Source organism: Haliaeetus albicilla, chromosome 2 (genome assembly GCF_947461875.1).
Source record: "Haliaeetus albicilla chromosome 2, bHalAlb1.1, whole genome shotgun sequence".
NCBI lineage: Eukaryota > Metazoa > Chordata > Aves > Accipitriformes > Accipitridae > Haliaeetus > Haliaeetus albicilla.
Window position 1 is genome coordinate 75,148,188 of NC_091484.1, and position 16,348 is coordinate 75,164,535.

At 42.7% G+C, this 16,348-nt stretch overlaps 1 protein-coding gene across 2 annotated transcripts in view; it reads right to left on the minus strand.

Moving 5' to 3' along the window:
- Positions 1-16,348, minus strand: part of OXSR1 (oxidative stress responsive kinase 1) — a 93,855-nt gene that overhangs the window by 35,132 nt on the left and 42,375 nt on the right. For both annotated transcript variants that reach the window (XM_069778277.1, XM_069778276.1), the window contains exons 4-5: positions 15,345-15,486; positions 102-157 (exon numbers count right to left, since the gene is read on the minus strand). In XM_069778277.1, coding sequence (XP_069634378.1) covers positions 102-157; positions 15,345-15,486 — 198 coding nt within the window. The remainder of the gene's footprint in view (positions 1-101; positions 158-15,344; positions 15,487-16,348) is intronic.

Here is a 16,348-nt window from a genome sequence, read left to right on the forward strand (position 1 = left end):
TGAAGCTAACATTTTTATGTAGGCTTGTTCTTGATCATTAAACTGTCTCCTTGGATACACAGTTACCCCTAAAGTTTATTCAAAGCTACCAGGAAAGTTACCTGCAATTTGCACTGAGCCATCTTCTCCAAGAAGAATATTTCCTGCTTTCACATCCCTGCAGAAAGATAAAGCAACAGTAAGTGGAAGTCATTAAATCTTTCCTTCAACCAACAAAAATACATTATAAGGTTATTATTTCTTGTATTTCATTTCTGGCATTAGCACCTCCTGCTTCCAATCATGCAGAAACAGTAGGGACTTAACAGCAATTGTAACTTGAGTAGACAGACAGTAAGTGTTATTTGTATGATTTATAGCTGGTAGCATTTTAAGTACTATACACAGAAAAAAAAAACCCTCAAAAACTTATCAGAACATACCCTCAAAAATACAAGGAAAGTGGTTTGTCCCAGGTTCTTAAATTAGCTAAAAATGTGAAAACAGCACCTAGCACTGGTCTCATACTTATGTACCCTTTGGGCAGAGGTGGGGGGCGGGGGGGGAGACCTGCAGAGACAGTGAGTTGATCTAGTCTCACTACCACTGAATGCATCCTATTTTTCCCCAGCCCCATGTCTTGGTACTCTCCAGCCCTGGAGAAGTTCACATACTTCCTCAGGAAGTCAGTTTAGCCCCATACACTGGTGAAAATCCAGACAGAAGAAAAACATTGTTTGCTTGTGGCTTAGTGAACTGAACCACATTACCAAGGGTCAGGTGAGCAGAGCTGGTACAACAGAGATGGTGAGAATGGGAAAATAAGGCCACTCAACTGTCCTGAGAAGTCTCAACTTTAGTAAAAAAAGTCTCCCTTTTTTTTTTTTCAGCCAAAGTCCACAAACACACAAGAACATCCAGCATGAAAGTTATTGTACTGTCCCCTTTCTACCCCCAAAAAAGCCCCGGTTTGTTAGGTTAACAGCAACACTTCTCCATCGTCAAGGGGAACGCTACTTTCACTCCAAATATGCTTTGAAGTTTTACAGCTTATTTCCACAGGCTGCTCCCCATGCAAAGCCAAGAGAAGCACCTTTGTAGCTGACACCCACATTCATCAGCATGGCTGCTAAGCTTGCACTGGCTAGGAAACCATGCAGACCCAGAGCACATGCAGGTGCTGCCTCAAGAAAGGCTGCAAGCAAAGCAGCTGCCTGGGGAATGGATGCCAGTGAATAGATACCAATTCACAATGCACCTCAGCTTAACGGCAACTACCTGCATGGAAAAGAAAAAAAGAAGAAAAAAAAACACCACCAAAACAAGCAGACTCTCCCTCCACTGCCTTCTGCAAATATTCCAAATCCTTTCACACACACACAAAAAAAAAAGGTCAAAAGCTATTTTTTCTCACCTCCCTCGTGCATCATGAGAACAGAACTGGCATGATGGCCTGGCCAAAGAGCCCTGGTCAAGCCCTGGAAATCTCCTCCTTCCTGGCTTTGCTCTTCTGAAGAAGAGTCTGGGCCACTGCCAGTTCCAGGCCAGGATAATTTTAAACACATGCTCTCCAGTATTAGCATTTGTTAGATTCTTCTCAATACCCAGTCTAGGACATTGGCATGGCAAGGCTTTCCCCCAGCATATAGCAGAACAAAAGTGAACAAAGACTGTCGATAAGACAGTCCCACTAAAGATTACTTTAACAGCAAACCCTGGCTGACAGCAGCCTTTAGCCTTCAAGAAAGTATTTCAAGTCCTGCCAAGTATATACCTCCTGCTGGCAGTGACCACCTTGGAGCCTAATCCCTGTTTAAAGCAGAAGTGTAAGAACAAGTACAGGAAAATACTAATTTGCCTTAATGATCAAGAATACTTGGATAGATCTATATGGAAACACCAAAGTTGTATGGCGAGATAGCCTTGAGAAGCTGACTTAATAGCAGAATAGGATTCAAAGCAGTAAGGAGCTCTGACCATGATGCCGGAATAAGTAGACAAACGTAAAACAATTGCTGCCAGTCAGCTCCAGTCCTGCTCATTTTACATTGACCAAATACGTGAACATCGGTTTAGGGGCAAGTTAGCTTTCCCTCCAAGAAGCATTATTCTGTTTGCATCCTGCAATTAACAGCTACAGCTGTTGCAGACAAGAAAGCATCAGCACTGCAGTAGATGGAGACTCTTAAGTAGACAGAGGGACCTGAAGGGATTAAATACAACATTAAGCACATAGCTACGCTACCACCGCTTAGCATCCATTGGCCAAATCTAACACAACTGGAGCTGTAGAGAGTTAATCGCCACCAGGGATACAAACCTGGCTAACCCCTGCACACCCACAAAGCATTCACAGTCCATAACAACAAGGGAGTGGAAAAGCTCCTTGCCAATATTTAGGTAGAATATGCCTTTAGGATCCAACCCCATGACCATGTGGAGCCATGAGAGCACAGCACCCAGGTCTGCTGCTTCCTAGGTAAGGAGCTGGCTCACATGGTGTGAAATGTGCTTGGCACAGGCACAGCCATCTCCCGGAATCCCCCCTCACACTAGCACTAATTCAGAGGGAACAGAGGGTGTTCAGGAAACTCTCCAATCCTACTGGAAATGTTTATCCAGACAGTCGGTTCTCCTGCGACAGCCAGGACGCACGAGGCCCTTTCAAAGCTGCCTGCCAGTTCCAGGTTATGGGGAAAGGAATAGCATGCACCAAGGTTGCTGCTGAAGTTATTGTTCCTCTTACTGAAGACGGATGCAAGTAACAGCAATTTCCTCTTCCATCTGTATTCCAAGGAAGCCCAGGATGCTGGCGGTTGCCCCAGTAAGCTGGGCCATGCAGTATTGTACAGCCTTTCCAAACTTCCCCTGCCGGCACAACGGCGTGTGCAGCTCACCGAGCCCCCTTCAGCAGTGAAGGAAGTGCCAGGGAAGTTTTTAAGCAGAACTAAGGATGAAGTCTCAATCATCATGCATTTCAGAGTCCAGAAAAACTCAGGCAGGTTTCATTGATGCAGCAACAGCGGCCAGAAAGCAGCACGCATTCAATACCACCAGAGAATCCTCCCGTAACAGAGCAAGCTGGACAAACTTGGAGTGCAGAAAGCAGTAAAACAAGCACTCAGATTGAATCCCATAGAAAAAAAGAGCCAAAGGACTCCAGTCCCTTAAACCCCTCCAATGCAGAGGCTTGTTTTCTTTTTAACTTCAGCTTGGATTAATTAAAATTTACGTATTTTCTCATTGGAAACAAAAGTCTGTAAATATGGTGCTTCAAGTTGGTTCAAAAAATTAAAACAAGTCGTTGCTACAATAAGAAATCCAGGAGGCCAACAACAGCCACTGCCAAATATCCAAGTCAAACTGCAGAATTAAATCACCACTTGATGTGGCATTTCCTCCCAGTGACCAACCCTCTGAAAAGGCCATTACTCACCCCAGCCTGGTACACTCCACCCCAGAGCAGCAAAATGGATAGGCAGCAAGCTGTCTGGGGACACTGACTCTGTTTAGGAGTTACTGTACCAGAGAGGCAACTTCCAGCTTTCCCATTCCTCACCCCAGTGTATTGGCATCGCATCACCCACAGCAACAGCTCCAGGTGAACACTGAGCAGCAATAACACTGGGTGAACACAGATCCCTTCCTTTAGCATATGCTGGTGTCAGCAGTAGTATCTTCAAATTAGGTCCTCCTTTAAAACCATCTTTAGGATTAATTAATTGCATTTAAAGCAATGGGGTGGGGGAGAGAAGAACAGTGCTTTCCTGTTTATTCTCATCAGGAGATGCTTATAAACTTGCAAGCTGAATGGCAAAAAGTTTATTACTCCAGGATATAGCTATTGCCAAGTCTAACAATTTGAAGGTACTTCCTATTAATGTGGTAAAAACCATATCCTGGGCTGATACACTCGCAATAAATGGTGTGCCTCTGGCATAATTACTACACTGGAAACAGGAAGCAGCTTTAGGCTGTAGCGTAAACAGCAATTATATCACATTTAAAATGAAGTTACAGAAGGCTGGAGTAAACTCTTTCTTGCCAGTAGCTTAACAAATGCTATCGTAGTTCTGGACATTGCTGCTCTGTAGCTGTCACCTTCCTCTCTTCTAAAGCCTCCAAAAGCCCTTCCGCAAAATAACAATTATGTTTTTATTTACCTCGTACTTCACAACCAGAGTGGGAAGAGGGGTTTGGAATGGCTCCAGTACAAAGCTGGATTCTCCACATCAGCCTTGAAAGGTTTCGCAGCATGGCAGAAATCCCTCCTCATCTGCATTTCAAACTGGTTTAGCTTCCCAGTGCGATCAAACACTAATGTACCAGTTACATCACATTAATGCCTCGAGGTTAGGGCTGGGCCATAGGCATTAGAAGCTATATAACCAAAACTGATCAGGATCTAACAAAATTACAATCAAGCATCCAGCTACAGGAGACCTGGGAGCACAGGAAGGCAATAAGATGATGCTCCCCAGTTTTGAGTGCAGTGTTCCCACACCTCCCCACTATTAATTTTTCAATGGGGCAGGTGGGAAACTACAGGAACTGTATCTTAATGGCTTGTTCCCACTACAAAAAGCCTACACAAGTCCTTAAAATCCTGCTAAATTTATCAGATTTACCTTACCCATAGCCCTCAATCCTTGGCACTACCATATAATGGCTGTTGTTGCAGTGACAACACTAAGGGAAAAAGAAAGACTTGCTGGTCCATAATGGAAAGCAGCGTTATCAATAACCAGCTGCAACTTTGCAATCCTGGCATATGCAATAAAACTTCATATTACAGACTTAAAAGAACTAGTGTTTGCAAGAACCAATGAAGCATGTTAAGTTACTGCTTTTTAACAAGCCTCTTAATATTGTTTGGAAATCAAAAAGGATTCACTTGGCTTGTGTTCAAAAGTCTACATTGGGGGCAATAGCTAGGACAATTTGTTAAGGGCACTGCAACCACAATAAAAGTGACCTGAGCAAAGAGTGGCATCCCAGGACTTCTGTAGCCTAGCACTGAGAAGAAAACTGTCACATGAAGGCGGAAATAGAAGATAAGCCCTGTTTATTGTGCCTTTGCTTCTAACCTGCTCATATGTGCCTTTAGGATGCAATGCTGGCTGTCAGCACAGCCATGAGTCATCTGCCCATTAGATGCAATTTACATCAACTATAACAATAAATTTTCATGGACTGAACTCTACAGTGCGTAATCTGGCATGAAGAAAGAGTGGTTGGTCCTGCCAAGTTCCATTTAAAAAAAAGAGAAGGTGCAAGATACAAGAATTACTATTTTCTGTTAATGGTAATGAATAACTCAAAATATTTATACTGAATGCAACCAACTGCTGGAGTTGACATTGTTCCTAGTAATTTGCAAAGTACTTCCAGGACAATATCTCTACCTACAGTTAAATATGAAGCAATTTGTGACATTATACACCAAATGAGCCCTATTCTCTCTACTATCAAACATTACTCTCCCTTCAACGATATGCTGTTACCTATGTCACCTCTTCCCTTTGCCTTATAAGCCAAGATACAAAAAGCTGGTTATATTCAAGAGCTTTAAGATTTGAGACAGAGCTGCAAAATAGAAACTAAGCTTGGAGAGCGCAAGCAGAGTAGTATTTTTACACCCTCAAATGTCAGCACGTTCGGTACAACATAGGAGAAGGTATTCAAGACAACTGTATTAGAAGTGCTGTACATTAGCATGCTCCCTGTTCCTGCTCAGAAAAGCTGTGTGTACTAACATTTTCATGCCACCGGGTTGAGCCTTAAGTCCCAAACTCCTGGGTGAGATGCAATTACTGTTTGTTACAGTGCTGTACTTAACTCTGCAGAGCTGGACCCGGGAACATCTCCTAAAGCTTGAAGGTCTTCCAATGGCAGAGAGCTGGCAAAGCAGCTTCCATACCCCACTCTCCAGCCTCCCTGCTGAGGCAGGCATAAGCAATGGGAAGAGAGAGCCAAGTCCACAGCTTGCTTCATCCCTGCTCATCCACAGCCCTCTCAGCAGGCCCTTGCGGCCACTGGCAGCCAGGACCAGCAGCGGCAGCCAGGCTGCTATAAATTACAGTGGGGGACCAGCCCAGCGACACGCTTTATTGCTCAGGATCATGGAAGCACAGCGACTGCTTCTACCCTCCTCTGAGCTGCTCTGCCAGCTGCTGGGCCATGGTGAAAGATGAGGGCCTCAACGCAGGAGCTAAATGCCAGCAGCACAAGGCAACTCATGATTTACTCCGAGTCTCATAAACAGTAGATGCATTTTTAAAGCCCCAACTTCATTGGGGATAGGTAGGTAGGAATATTTAAGGGCTTTTTAACTCTCATTTTAATGTCTGGAGAAGGTTAGACGAATAATCCAGTGTTATCAGGAATTTTAAAAAGTTCTTTTTGATTCTTCTAAGCAGCATGAAGCAAGGCTTTGAAAGGCAGAAGCGACTGACAGACTGGCTTTGCAAACAGAGGGGTGTGTAGGCAAAGCCTACTGGAAAGGATTGTCAGCTTCCAACAAGACAAGCTATACAAGTACATCGAGTACTTGTTTTCTCCATGCCCTACCCTTAACTTCCAGGCAGATCACACTCAGCGCAGTGAAGAGACCTCTTGGGAGAGATAACTGCATCCAGTCTCCTGGCATAGGCAAACAGAAACCCCAGTAAGGGCTACATGAGAAATGAATCTCCATTGTACTTTATTTTAGCTAACACATAAAACACGTTTCAGAGGATCCACGATGCACTTGCTAGGTACAATTCCTCCTGATCGTTTGCCCTCCAACACTGCAGAAGTAGACTGCTGTTTTAAGTAGAGGGTTTGGGGCCCAAAAAACCATGACTCAGAAATTTGATTCATTTTAGTTTAAGTCGCTATGTCAGCTCAGACAAGGGAGGGCGCACCAAAGAAAGCTCCAGGACATCCTCCCAAAATTCACTCTGTCATCTTAGTTATCTGAATAGCTCCAGGGGCTGGTAAGATGCTGAGGCAGTGAAGAAAGAGTTGCAGACCTTAGGCTAACTTGGTGCGAGTCTCTGACATGAAGACAGACAGCAAGCAGTGTGTCACATCACTTACTGCATTCCTGTCTGTCACACAGTCGCTGTTATCACAGCGCCTACAACTTTCCTTTATCTCAGCAAATTATGTCCAGCTTACGCTTTTTGTTCCTGTGCCAACTTCGTCTTTGATGGTTTCGTGCTCTCATTAATTCCTTCTCTTCCCACGTGTTTACAAGCCTAACGATGGTTAAAGGGAGGCATGGTTCAATGACAGATCCTGTCTGCCTTGGACTTTACCTCCCATCCAACACCATACCTCCAGCCCAGTGCTCAGGTAACCTCAGCTACGCTCCAGTGTGTGGGAAGTTGCTTCAGCTAAAACCACAACCTTAAAAAACAGTTTTCAGACAGATCAGCTCCTTCAGCCAGATAATAAAGTACTACAAACACTAGACCTAGCCCTATCTCCCAACATGGAGACTACCTAATCATACCAATCCTCATGGCCTCACTTCTTCCTCCTACGAAAGAGGCTGTTGCCTCACATATTCACCCCAATACACATCACTGTTATAATATCAGCTTACGGCAAGGTGGATTTGCCAAGCAGCTAGGGCTTCTGACAAGCTTCAGCCCTTCGACAGTCAATGCAAGAGAGAAGCTACATCTCTAATCTCATACACCACTTTTTAAAGTTTCCCCTATTCAGTCAGAACTTCATTTTTTTCTCTTGAATCCCCATTCAGGAAAGGGCCCTACCCAGCAGGCTTTAAAATCAAGTTTTCATACCATTGAACAGCAGCTAAAAATGTACTAGGATTTCTTCCACAAATTCACCTATTCAGCCCTTCCTTTTCCTGATCCTACTTCCTAAGGACTGCAGTGGAGACAAGGCACAAAGCTCCTTTAACAGCTGCTGCATGAAAAGCAACACACACAGCAAGCTCTGGAGTCACCCCTGGAGGCCCAGATATTTTTGGGAAGCCCTGACTTAGTCATTGGTAACGGACGAAAATAGTCAAGTTATAACATGGCCTTATTTCAATGTTTCATGTCAAACTATTTAACACGCAAAGAGGTGGGCATGCTTCATGTGGCAATACTAGTGATGCATGCCACCATGCTGCAGTATCTCCTGCATGCTAAAACATGTTCCTACTGTGCTCAGAAATAGGAATTTCCCCAAAACTACCACATGCAGATCACCCCAGTTTGAGTACAAGATGGATCAGGGAGCAGATGAAACAGGAAAGCCAGTGATTCACTCATCTCCCTGCCTTGACCCTGCCATGATGGAGAGATGAAAGTTCATACCAGTAAACACAACCAATTTGGATCAAATAAGGCCCCAAAACTCTGATATAGGGCAGCTCAAAAAGGTGTTAATTTCCAAGACACAATAAGCACCCCTGTTCTAGAGAAGCGGTATGTATATCTATACACACACAAGGTCCAAGGCATTCCACTACACAGCCAAGAGCCGTCCATATCTACAAAGCCACCCACAGCTCTTGCTCAGAAACATTTGCAACATGACAGAGAAGGAGAAATTCAAGACAACCAGGGCTTGCGAGAGACTTGCCAGCTCAACTTCCTTCTCCAAAATCTAGAAGATGACAGTTTTAAGCATGGCCAGCACAGGAAGAGGAAAGAAGATATCCTTATTTCATCCAGCTATTCCTATAAAATGGAGAAAGCAGTTATAAAATTCGGTATCTGTACAATGGAAACAGTCCTCCTGGCACTCGCAGTCTAACTTGGTGATGCTTTCCAGGCTGCCATGATATGATAGATTTCTCTGTGGCAGTTCCCTATTTGTTGTCCTAAATGTGTGTGGGTTTTGTCTCGCTTTTGGTTTTGGAAGTATTAAGCTTTACTTTTCAAAGTTTTATAAGAACCCTGCAAGACAGCATACAATTTGATTTAGTAAACATGCAAAAATAATTTCTGATGCAGCCTCACAAAGTTTTCAAGAGTGCTTAATATGTTACCACACAAATTTAGGAAGTGAGCTTTTTCTCATGATTTAGCATAAGGCATGAATGAAAAGACTGCAGTGGTCTGAATAAATGCTTAAGGCATCTCCACATATGCAGCTTTTAGGACCTACGAAGGCCAGAAAACCTGCTGCCTTACAACAGGGGACAATATTCAAAGCCATCTTTTTGCAGTGGGTTATTCACTTGATGCATCACAGTAGAAAGGATGAACACCAGTGATTTGAACAATTACTCTACTGCTGGAAAGATGCCGCAAGAGCCTATACTGGCTGATCTAGTCCCAGTAATCGACACCAGATAAAAGCAGCAACATGAGAAGGATGTCACAAACAGAGCGGTTGTTTGTATGTCCAAATAGCACTTGGTCTCTTCAAATTCGAAAGCTAAGAGAGTCTGTTATATTTTCACCTAATACAATTAATGCTGCAGTGAATGAAGATTATTCCCCTGGAAACACATCAAATCCAAATACTCCTGACAACTTGGCAATTGCTAGAAACCGTATTACTTGAGTGCACAACTCAGTCATGGATCACTGACCAAAACCTGTCATTGCTCTTGAACCTTTCAGAGATCACCCCGACCTCTACCTCCTGCTCTTCATGATATTTTTCCTGCTTCTCATCTCCACATAACAAAGTGGGGAGAAAAACCTAAAAACTCATCTCCTTTTTAACATGGTACCTAGTAGTTGTACCAAAAAGTTGTTTTTCCCTTGGACTAAATTGAAGTTACTTTGAGTAACTGCAGGACATCCACTGCCAAAGTCCAGAGACAGCACCTGGGTCCGAGGAGAATGTCATGGGGACGGACACCTGAATGCAACAGTCATACAGCAAGCGCTCAGCTTCAGGCATCATTCTGCAAGCTGCTACATGGACCCTTGTAACACACGGAGCCCCTGAGAATTGGAGTACTGACATTAGCCTGGAGCCACTGCAGGGCCCCCAGCACTCCTGTGCTTTCATCAGCAGTGATATTTACCATCAGAGTTTTAATTGCCAGGTTTTTAGGCTTTAGAGCAGACACTGTCTTTATCCACTTCGAGGAAAACTGTCTCCACAGGAGCTATTGTTTCTGGCTGTCTGCAGATTTGGGATTTACATCTGGTTCATATTTTCTCTCTGTAACCACTGGGAAACTTTTTTTTTTTGTTAAACAATGAGTTTCTGGATGATGCAGTGGAAGAAACAGCCACCAGGAGAACATGCTGGTTTGCTAAGCCACCACAATATGCCCCAGTCCGACTGCTGCGTACAGAGTGGAGATTCATTGGTCCTTGTGCCCTTGGCGCTGCACAGCAAGGTGTTTATTTGGGGGAACAAATTGCCCAGTACCATCTAGAGCAGCATCTTTTCTTCCTTCCCACCAAGACATCCAAGACTAACATTTCTATTGTTCTGGCTACTGTTTACAAGTGAAACCTTTAAAATTTATATTAACTACCTCTAAAGGTTACTTGTGCCCATGTTGTACTACGAGGGAGAAGAGACCAAAGTACACTTCTCTTGAGTACAAAATTCCACTTCCCACAGCTGAGCAATAGCTAGCTTTCAAATTACTAGTCTCCTGTCTTAAAATCAAACTGGCAATTAGAGATGAAAGGGTCCACATCCCATTATCCATTCCTCAATCCTCCCCTACTAAACTTCAGTTCCAAAATGCACTCCCCAAAACAAGATTATAGCCCTGTGGAGAGGACGGCTGTGAAGTTCTCCTACAGTATTGCTACAGAAACAAAAAAGTACAGTATTTCAGTCATCAAAATAATCAGAGGCATACTGGAATCCAGTTTAACCACAACAGCTGCCAGCACAACTATCAATACATTAATCAGCTACATGAAAATTAAGCTTGAATCCTGTAGGACAGCTGAGTTCTGCCAAAATATATCCATCAGCTCCTTCATCTTAAATCCGAAACTCACTACTGGAGGAGCGCTCCTGCAACCCCCCCCAAGTGTTGGTGATGTGTATGTGCTCACATAGAGGCATCCTTTTTTCAGAAATTATTTTCTCTTAATATAGGCAGAAGAGGCAGACAATTAAACTTTGATCCTGTGTCAAAACCATCCTAAGGTCCAAAAAAATAAGCTAATATATGTAGCATAAAAACACAGCAAGAATATTGCTGCCAGGGTGTCTTCAAAGCAACATTCAAACAGCTGCCACAGCACCCTGCTGCCCCACACTTAGAAAACTGATTTTGAAAAGACACCAAAAAACCCCCGAAACATTCTGTATGGGGGCACAAGCTGATCTAACTCGGCATATCAAACATGCTATTGCACCTCCCACCCCCTAAGTAGAGCAGCAAACAAATTAACAGCTGGATCACTGCCACACCAATATTTCAAGTGCACGCAACCCTAAACCACTTCCTAAGCTTTTTTGTTTTTACAAAAAAAGCATACAAGTATCACATTTATTATCCTGCAATAGGAGAATCTGATTATATTTGAGCAGCGTATCATTTCACCTGGACTAACTGAAATATTCAGTTACACAACAGTTAATCATGAACAGAAGATAAGCTCAGAGATAAAAATAGGGAGAAAGACAGAGAGACCTTGTAACAGTTAATCAGCATGATTCATTTGTCAGACTGCCATAAAGAGCACCACCTGAAAAAGCCTTGAACTTCCCTCCAACAAGTCTTTTTAAGCAATAAAACCCCTTGGGTTGGTTTTGCTTTAGTTTTATTTTCAAGTCATTCATCAAACTCCTGCTAATCCCCAAATACACAGAGAAATCAGAGTCCAAATGGGAAAGAGGTGCAACATACCCTTTGTGTCACCCAGACAAGATTAGCCCAGGAGCAACCCCTCGCAGCATGTCAGTCTTGCTTGACTTCCATAAAAAAAAAGTGTCCGAGCAGATTCCTGCAGGACAGCTTCATCCGAAGGTTTCTGAGTCTGGCCCTCTGTCCTCAGCACACTGGCTGGTGCCCAGGTATTTAACTCACTTAACATGAGCCGGATCACTAGGATTTCAAATTGTCATTGGGATCACCATGCTACACAGAAAACCACAATGGGGACAGTGGCAGCTGCCACAGGAGAGACAGCCAGGGACAGGCACACGGCAATGAAGGCAGAGAGCTGCCAACTCTGAGATACAGGAGGCAGCGGTGATTTTGGAGGAGGACAGAAATCATCTGTAATCATTACCTTGGTATAGAGCGTTTCATGAAAATAAAACTGATTCTGCCTTCTCCTTTGTCTTTTCCATAAGGCCTCAGACTCTGTCCCCAACAGCCCTTGCTAGACAAATGCAAAAAATATCACTTTGGACATTGCAGAAGACCTAAGCATTTGTGGCTGAACAATGGCATCTATTCAAGTCTCAGCCTTGCTCTGGCTGTTAATTAGGAAAGTAAACAAAAAAAATTTATAATTTAAGCCTCCACTAGATATTTGGCTTTCTAATCTCCTCTAGAGAATACTGTCAAGCTACTCTCCTGTCCAAAGCAGGGATTTACACTTCCACACGAAGCCAGCTCCCCAAACCTTAATTGGAAGTGGCATTAAGTTCAAGGCAGGCTTACGCAGAGTAAGATTCAGCAGCAGCAGAATTTCATTAAGCCAGTCTTCCACATGTTACCTTAATTTACCCATTTAAGATGATGCATAATTTAAAAGTATCGAGCAGTTCCACTGTCAGACATATATTCTCTGAACTCACTGATGACTTACAGCAGTAGCAAGCTGTCTCTGCTTCAGGTCAACAGCACCCACAAAATTACATCTGGGTCCAGATATTCATCCTTCAGGCTTTGCCATCAGCCTGGTTGTCCAACTTCAGATGTGCTAATTACATTCATTCACCCATACTGTGTCTCCAACTTCACTGTTTTCTCCTAGGTGTAATACAAATGGAGTTGGGATATTTTCTGTAACCAGCTGAACACTTTGCTCTGCTGGATTGCTGCTTGCTTTGGGTTGGCTGTTCCAGGTCTAACCCAAGCCCTTCAATTTTGACCCTTTACAGCTGATCATGCTTTGGCCTGAAGTTCACCCCAACCGCAGCTGCCCCACATTGCCGACATTATATTCAGCAGTTCAGCCATCACCTGATGCGGTTTCCTTTAGAGCCAGATACTTTAAGATGACCCAGGGGACCAAAGTTTAGTTATTTTAAACACTTCCTCTCAGAGCATCTCTGGCACAACTGCAAGATTTCCACCTGCCTTTCCCATTAGGCATGACCAATAATATGACCCCTAGCATTAAGCAAAATGGGAAAACCATACAGATATTCCTATGTATGAGGAAAGGTCCCACCTGCACTACAACTTTAAACTGTGTATTTCTCAGTGTACACACATCTGGATAAAATATTCAAGACAGCACGATTAACTCCATTAAGGAAACATGTTTCATCCCTCAAAGGCATGTAAGCTTCCTTTCTGCCAACAGTTAAAAACCCATCCTTTGCATCGCAGGTAGGAAACTACACAACTTTCTGTATCGTGAATATTACCACTTCTCCAAATTTCCCAGACCACCATGCCCCAACACAATGAGGTAATCTCCAAATGCATTTTTCTGATAAATCATTACACAATTGTCAGAGCAGCCCCAAAATTTAGGGATGCAACAAATGCAAAGTAGCTGACACACGACCGCAACGTTAAGCTGCAGCAATGACACAGCTTTGATTTCTTTGCTGAAGTTCCCTAAATATGGGCAAAATGCTTCAACGAGCAGGACAAGAACGGTCATAGCAGGTTTGGTTCAGTCCACTTCCGAATGATTCAGTATGAATCACATTTTCTTCAGACCAAGCAGTTTGAACTTTCTGTGAACATCATATTTTTGCTGAGTGCAGTAAAAAAGCCACACCCCACACATGAATATATCCTCTATAATCTTTACCACAATTACCAGTTTTGCTTTTTCACTACAGCAAGTCAAATGGAGAACCACCTCTCTTTCAATACAGAAATCACTGTGACATCTTCAGAAAAACTGAAATGTTAACAGGTTACTGCTGCTTTAACATACATAGTTTCACTTCATTAGACCAGAAGATGAACCAAATCAGCCAACCAAATCAACTGCAAGTCACAGATGAACACGGTTTTGTCAATGACTTATGGCAAGGTTGAAAAATTACCACATACTCAGCAAGTTAAGTTGGTCTATTACTTTACTCTAAATTCCCAGAGCTGCCTGAAGTCTTCTCTCTAAAAAACAAAGTTAAGCAACTAGCTATGAAATCAAAACTGTCTTCAGTGAAGACAACCATTCTTGTTAAATCAGAATTTTAATGGAGACTGGAAACCGAAATCTGAGACTTCTTTCAGGAAAAAGAATTCCACCAGAACTGTTTCCAACTATTTTCTTCTTTTTAACCCAAAATAACCTATGAAAGCCAGTCAGTTTGACTAAAAATATGAAATAAATATTTCTTGGATTTTCTAATTAAAATAACATTTTGGCAAAAAGAGTTACCTCTTCTTCTGCAGCTGTCATAAGAGGACAGAAACTTACTCCAGCACAGCAGCAGCAATGCTTTTAATGGCATTGTACCAGAAAACAGCCAAGCTCACAAAATTCCCAAGAAAGAAGAGGCTGTTGTTCCCAGCAGCAGTCTGTGGCTGGATGATGTATATTACCCACAAGTAGTATACTCTATTTTCAGCACATATTTAGGATTGCAAATCTCATTCTTTTTAACAGCAGAACATACTGACTTAGTATCCTCTCTTTCTGAACTACACCACACCTTGACAACACAGGAGAGGAAAACATGATTTAAAAATATCTCCCAAACAACACAGCAGCACAGAAACTCACACGTTTCAGTGATCCATCAAATCACAGGCCATTAGTTAACTGGGTTTTGCCTACAGAGGTTTTTCCACTAATTTTGTTTCCATCTTTTTTTTTTTTTAATTAAACTACCCAAATTCAAATTTCATTATGTTGATCTTGCAGCGAGCCTTAAAAAAAAAAAAAAAAAGCAAGAATGGCTTGAAGGGCTCCTTATTAAATTGCTCAACACTTGCTATGCAGTGCTCTTGGTCATTTATAGCTCTGCAAGAAACAAAACCAGCTGAAGTTTTCCAGCTCCAACAACTATACTTCACAGCTGGATGTTGACATTTAGGAAGAGGTTCTCTATATCAGAACATTCAATACCCCAAAGTTTACCCAAACTTGGCGTATTCATAGTATTTCCTAAAGCAGCAGCAACTATATAGACATTTAAATTCTGAGTTTTGATTAAGCTCCCACCTTTACTTTCCTCCTTCCATGCCCTCAGAGGTGGTTGGGGGATGAGACTGCATGTGCTCAGCTACTCTGTTTCAGTGACACACATTTCAGGACAAAGATGAGAAAAATGAAAAATACCTGTGGATTTGTCCGTTTTTATGCAGGTAGTCCAGCCCCTCCAGCACCTCCTTAAGGATTGTGGCTATACAGGCTTCATCCAGGACACCAGTCTTGTGTTCTCCTTTGGCTACAATATGCTTTATAATATCCAAAACAGAGCCTAGAAAGAAAAGAGTTAAACACATTAGTTTAAACTAGAAGAACTGATTCACAGCTAAGTGCACTTTATAATCACTTAATACACAAGTCCAAGGAATTCATTAGGAGCGGAAGCATCAATGGTCATGATCAAAGTCAGCAGCTGAAGTCTTTGCTGCAGGAAAGCAGAGGCAACGATGCATGCCTCACGCATGAGTCTTACAGGGGTGCAGATCTTCAAGGTGGGCTGTAAAATCCCTGTGATCACAAGTAACTGAGAAGTTATTTGAACAAGCCAAAATGTAAAGTGTACATACACAGGACTCTTGGAAGGTTTTTAAGTAGATACCGATGCTACAGCTGTTTTAGTACTGAGTACTGGAGAAGCAGGAGGGGGAAATGGAAAAAGCAGGGTGCTGCCAGGACTCACAAGCCGAAGGCAACAAGCTTGATAAAATTAGACTCTCTTTTTTAGCTCTTACAAACTCTGTGTAGAGGAATAGCAGGAAAAATCTAATATGTTAAGGGGTGACACAGCCCTAACAGAAAAAAAGTGGAAATAATTAAATAGAGAACAAATGAGGCTGAATTCTGACAGCAAGTCACTTCTTCACTGTGTACAAAACTGGAACAGCTTAGATCCTTCCCTAGAAACATCACGCTTAGTCTCTCTCCCAACCATGGTGTGAATTACATCATCTTGCATGACCAACCACGCTTTATAGAGCAAACCACCTTTGAATTGCACTCAGGAATAAACAGAATCAATGACTACTAACACACCTCCCATGCAAGGTCCTGTTTTCATGATATATTGGGTAATGTATTCTTGATCTTTGCATCTGGACTGAAGACAGCCTTCTCAGAACTGTATTTTTATTGCT